Below are 6,147 nucleotides of genomic sequence, written 5' to 3'. Positions count from 1 at the left end.
GTGGCATGCTGCAGAATCAAGTTCACAGTACAAACAGCCATCTTTCGGTTAGTGCCCGAGTGCGAGACTTTTCACCGCTTGCCAGTCCTCCAGCTTCGAGCCTTAATTTGGGATAGAAACCAAATATATTTCTGTGCTGACCATGAATTAACAAATGTCTTCAAATCCAAGAATTACATTTTTAAAACAAACCTTTTTCTGGCAACAAGCATATACTTTTACCTGGTTTTAATATTGCTTGCACACTCTGAAATGCTACTATTTTTCAGCCCAACTTTATGATGTCACAAACGAGCAGACTATTGATGAATTCCATTATCACACTTCAATTAACTCCCAGGAGGGGCCTATCCTCTGCCCTCCATGTTTGTAAAAGGTAACTTTGGAATGTCACTTCTGGTCAGAAGCTGGCAGACACTCCTCCTTCTGGACCCACAATTCAGTAAGACAATCTTTTAGCGAACTTCTGCTCCCTCTGGGGTCTCTCTGCACCTCCACAGGAGAAAGAGGGTTGGACTTGATTGTCATTAGAAGGGTTTTAGTCAATGAGAATCAAATGGTCATCACTTCCTCTCCTGTAACAGAAAAGGAGATGAAAAATAAGGAGAGCAATAACTTAAGAATTTTTGCTTGGGTAGCTTTGTTTTGTTGTTGTTGCTGCTGTTTTAGACAGGATTTCATGTAGCTCAAGCTGGCCTCAAACCCTGTAGCTGAGAATGACCTTGAATTCCTGATCCTTCTGCTCCTCCTTCCAGATATCCATTGTCATGCTTGCTATTCACATTTTTGAAACTTTATATAGTAGTGGTGGGGATCAAACTGAGAGCTGTACCCCATGTAGGCAAGTGTTCTACCGTCGAGCTATATCCCCACTCAGACTTTACAAAATCTTTACAGAAATACTGGGACACTCTATATTCTAGACACACAGCTTACGTGAGCAAACTGGAAGAGGAAGAAAACTGAAGAAGGAAAACATTCGCACTCTGGGGCTTGGAGAGACACTTCTGGTAACAACCTGTGAGCAGCCACCATCTCTCAGGGCTGTGATTTTACAGAGCCTTATCAGTGCCTACGAAGGCAAGGCTCTCCTCAAGGTGGAGAACATTCGACAGCTCATGTCTGCTCAACAGAGTCTTTCTCTCCAAAGAGCCACAGCATGCGAGGCCCAGGAAGAGGACTCTGGGGCCGTTAGGCTCATCCTGATAATACTGCAAACATCAAGTGGTTCAGGAGGGTGTGGGATATATTCATCTGTGTTTTAGGGGTATTTCTACACTTATTTTGCTGAGAAGGGAAGACCACCCTGAATGTGGGTAGCCCTATTCCATGGGCTGGGGCCTTGGGGTGAACGAAAAAGGGAGAAAAGAGGTCAAGGGAGCACCAGGGTTCATCTCTTTCTGCCTCTCAGCTGTGTGTGCAACGTGGCCAGCTGCCACGTGCTCTGGTTGCCAAGCTTTATTTGTTCAAGCCCTGAGCTGAAGCAAACCCTTCTCTCCTTCAGGTGTTTCTCATCAGGCATTTTGCTATAGCAACAAGGAAAGTCACTACTGCAATAGCTGCACGATAGGAAAACAGATCCAGGGACCTGCCTTCTCCTTCTCATTTCTTAGGGGGCAACTGCCAACTAAGAAAATTAATTCTCCTTTATCCTGGAGTCTATGGCAGCAATCTGATGCTCCGAGAAGATAAAATCAATTTAGCAAACATCTCAGAAGATCTCATCCTATGTTAGCAGACATCTTTGGACGTGGTCCGTTACCCCATTGCAAGCCTCAAGATGCAGAGTGAATTAGTTCACAAACACACACACCATGTTTAAGGGCTTAATCTGTCATGGTTTCCCCTCTTCCTTTAGGAATTTGAATTATAAAATTCTCCTCAAAAACATGGGTAAGGCATACGTTAAAAATGTCTATTCCCACCCCAGGTGAAACACAGCTGTGTGCCCTTAAGAAAACCATCCCCATCTGACCTCCATTCTGGTTCCCACACAACTGGGTAGCACACTCTGAGGTTCATACCATTCTTTGGTGTGGGCGGTCCTTCTGTCTATGTGTTGCTTTTATTGGTTAATTAGTAAAGAACTGCTTTGAGCCTATGGCAAGGGCAGAAGAAAATTAGGCAGGAAAAGCTAGGTTGTATGCTGGGAGAAAGAGGACAGAGCCAGGGGGACAACATGGAGCCACTGCCTGAGATAGACGTGTTAAAACTTTGCTGGTAGGCCACGACCTCATAGTGATGCATAGATTAATGGAAATGGGTTAAATTAAGATGTAAAAGTTAGCCAATAAGAAGCTAGAGCTAATGGGCCAAGCAGTGTTTTAATTAAAAGAGTTTATGTGTGGTTATTTTGGGTCTAAGCTAGCTGGGCAGCCAGGAACCAACAAGCAACTTTCCTACAATATTTCTTGCAGAGTCCAAACAGCCATCAAAGCCCAGCTGAGCATGGAAGAGCAACTGATGCGGGGGTTTTAACCAAGAGCGCTGTGATGATTTGAAAGAGCATGGTCCCCATAGGCTCATACATCTGAACATGTAATCCCCAGTTGGTGGAGCTATTTGGAAAGGACTAGGGGGTGTGGCCTTGTAGAGATGTTTCACTTGGAGTGGGTTTTGAGGTTCCAGAAACCCATGCCATTACCGGTTCGCTCTTTCTGCCTTGTGTTTGTGAATCGGGATGTAAATTCTCACGTGCTGCTCCAGTGCCTTGCCTACCACCATGCTCCCCACCGTGAGGGCCACGGCTTCAACCTCTGACCCTGCACACCACAGTAAACTCTTTTTTCTCTATGTTGCCTTGGCTATGATGTTTTGTTGCAGTCGTAGAAACTAGTAAACAGTAACTAGGAGAGACACCAGAAGCTTCAAGAGGCCAGACTCAGGCCACAGTTTATCTCCTCATGAGGCTCTCATAAGGTTGCTAAGAATTTTAATCAAGTCCTGGAGCTTTCTACAAAAAGCTTATTGTGTAGAACATTGTTTTACAAGAAACAATTTATTTCTCAAACAGATTTGTACAGGGGAGGAAAGAAAAGAAAAACCAACTATTTCCCACCACACGCTGACCTCAGAGTGCAGCGTTACCTTTGGAATGCCTTTCTCCCAGCTATAGACTCAATACTGACCTCCTCAGACAGCAGACACAGGACAGCAAGGCTGGTGGTTCTTTCTGGTAGCCATCTTTGCCACTGTGTTCCTTCAGGAATTTCTGCAGATCCGTTTCAGGGAACCCATTTTGCTGGTATTTCTTTTGAAAAGCACACAATGCTGTTACCTGCTTTCTAGAGTGTGAGAAACTGTTCCCCTTGTCAACAGCACACACCAACCTCTGAGAAACGAAACTCCCCCAGTGAGAGTTCGGATCCAAGAAGGACTATGAGCAGCGATGACTCAGTCTGTCAGTTCTAGAACATCTGAGCCAGGGAGGCCCTGGGAACTGAGAACAATGGGAAGGAAAGCTCCAGAAAACCAGCCAGGGGAGAAGGGAGAAGACGTGTGTTGAAAAGAGGAACTCAAGAAATAGTCAAAACTAGAAAGTTAGCGTGTTAGTAGTGAGACCAGCAGATACATTTCACTCTCCACCCTGCCCACCTAGAATCAGACAGGGTCATAACCCGCATTCTCTGCGTGCATGAAGTTGGCCACAAAATGGGATGGGGGGTAGATTTTTCTCCACAGTAAGGTCATCCAGCTCAACACTGATATTTGCCACCACACAAAGACACTACCAAAGACAAGAATTTTCATGGCAAGAGCCTGCAACTCTGTCCCAACACACCCTGCCACAGGGGCCAACTACCACGTGCACTGTGACTCTAATTCCACACGCTGATTGCTGACCAGCTTCCTTCTGAGTTAGTATGGGAAGGGCTGAGCAGAGGGCGGCACCCTGCGTGGTTGCGGCATTGGTTCTGAAGTAGCTTTCCTAGCACAACCATCTGCTGTGGAGATTCCAGTTCCAAAGACAGTGATCTTCCTTGAAGCTCTAACCCAACCACCCAGGCCCCATCTGAAAGGGTGTGGGACGCACCAGGGCTCGGGAAAACTGGAACCTTCCCTTTCTTTACCTTAACGAAGGGTGCACTACAAGTGTTCTTATCCCTGGGTGTGAGGTATGTCACTATCCACCCAGTTGTCAGGGTGACAATCACCTCCCATCCCTGGAAGTTACCCTGAAACCTGAGTTTCAGGTAGCCATGCAGGCAGGGGCATCTGCCAGGGTCAAGTTAAGCACACTCAGTTTTTCTTTCTCTCTCTCTTTTCCCAGCATCTAAACCAAACCACCTTGTTCAGGGTAACAACTAAAATGTTTCACATACTGTGCTGGCCAGTTTTATGCCAACCTGACACAAACTCAAGTCATCTGAAAAGAGGGGATCGCAATTGAGAAAATGCCTCTATAAGATTCGGTTGTAGGGCATTTTCTTAATGAATGATTGATGGGGAGAGCCGAGCCATTGCTGGTGGTGCCATCCCTGGGCTTGTAGTCCCGGATTCTAGATGAAAGTTGACTGAATAAGCCATGATGAGCAAGCCAGTAAGCAGAATCCCCCAGCCCCCGGACTCTGCATCAGCTCCTGTGTTCAGGTTCCTGTCCTGACTTCCTTCAATGATGGAATAAGATATTAAAGTGTAAGTCAAATAAAATAAACCATCTCTTCCCCAACTTGCTTTTGGTAGTGGGATTTCATCACAGCAATAGGAACCCTAAGACAAGTGCATATTTATAGTTAGTCATCAAAAATATCTATTTTATGATGTTTAAAAACTTGAATAAAATTGTGTTTCAATAAGATTACAGCCTATCTCATGACCCAACCCATACAACGTTTGCGGTGATTCTGGCAGCAAACGCTGACCGTGGCTTACTTTGATGGTGTGGTAAGAATCGGTGATGAGCGCGATGAAAAGGCTGAGGACCAGGTAAATGAAGAGGCTGATGAAGGAGTACAGGTAAAGGCGACTGAACAGCCACACCAGGGTGCTCTTCTGCTGGATCTGAGCGAAGGTAGCAAACATGTCGTCTCCGTTGACCAGAGAAAACAGGCATTCGGACACTATGTTCAGGTTTTCGAACTGCAGGGGCAAACACAAAGGAACTCCTGAGTCTCCGCACGGCAGGGTAGGAAGTGGGGAGCTGCAGCTGGCTTGTTTTCTTCTGTTTTGTCGTCAGTAGAGCTGCGGTGCGTATCTTACAGCCAGCTACACATGGAAGAGGTGAAGATGACACAAGATCCAAAGGTTTTCCTAAGTGGCCATACCAGAGCCTTCCCAACCACAGAAGAAACACCCTTCTAGAAACTTTCACCCCCCAGAGTGGACATACCACAGCTGAGATAGACCAAAAGGTCAGTGGTGCTCTGAACCAGTTCTCAGCGAGAGGACGAAGGGGTTGTGTCCAGTGACTATGCGAGACTGTGGTGCTAAGACAGCAATGGCTGAGCAGAGACACTGGTACTGAGCTGCACAGGGTCTCGGTGAGACAGGCATACATCAGACTCAAGCCATTCTCACAAGCAGACTCGAGGGAAGGCCATCTGAGCCATTGGAGTGATGTGATTTGGTGCACACATCTTTAAAAACTAAAGGCATGTGGGAAAGCTTCTAGGAGAGGAGCAGCCCAAGGGCAGGTGCCAATCAAAAGTGGCACTAGGAGTCCAAGTGAAGCAGTGAGTCCCAGCCAGAGAAAAAGACTCTGGAGAAAGGGTGTCTTTGGGAAAGGTCAGAGCCAGAATCATATGATGGTGAATATTGATCCTAAATATGACAGGATCCAGAGTCCCCTGAAAGACGCATCTCCCGCAGGTCTCTGAGGAGTTTCCAGACTAGTTAAACTTAGGTGGGAAGATCTGTTCTATATACAGGAGATAATATATATTATAATATTTTATAATAATTATAATCAATATAATAATTCATATAATATATTCCCAGGACTTAACAAAAGGAGACAGTGACCTGAGCACCAGTGTTCATCTCTCCCTGTTTCCTGACTGCAAACACAACGTGACCAGCCACCGCGACTTCTTCCCTACCATGGTGAGATGTGCCACCACCATGACTTCTTCCCTACCATGGTGACGTGTGCCACCACCATGACTTCTTCCCCATCATGGTGAGATGTACCACCACCATGACTTCTTC

The 6,147-nt window shown here is 46.1% G+C and overlaps 1 protein-coding gene across 1 annotated transcript in view; it reads right to left on the bottom strand.

Annotated features, from left to right (window-relative positions):
• Positions 1-538: 538 nt before the first annotated feature.
• The window catches only part of Mcoln2 (mucolipin 2), a 35,858-nt gene continuing 30,249 nt past the window's right edge, over positions 539-6,147 (bottom strand). The window contains exons 12-14 of the mRNA XM_005357404.3: positions 4,873-5,079; positions 3,129-3,250; positions 539-575 (exon numbers count right to left, since the gene is read on the bottom strand). Of these exons, the coding sequence (XP_005357461.1) occupies positions 539-575; positions 3,129-3,250; positions 4,873-5,079 (366 nt within the window). The remainder of the gene's footprint in view (positions 576-3,128; positions 3,251-4,872; positions 5,080-6,147) is intronic.

Source organism: Microtus ochrogaster, chromosome 21 (assembly GCF_000317375.1).
Source record: "Microtus ochrogaster isolate Prairie Vole_2 chromosome 21, MicOch1.0, whole genome shotgun sequence".
In the NCBI taxonomy this organism is placed as follows: domain Eukaryota; kingdom Metazoa; phylum Chordata; class Mammalia; order Rodentia; family Cricetidae; genus Microtus; species Microtus ochrogaster.
This window is presented reverse-complemented; position numbering and strand designations above follow the sequence as displayed.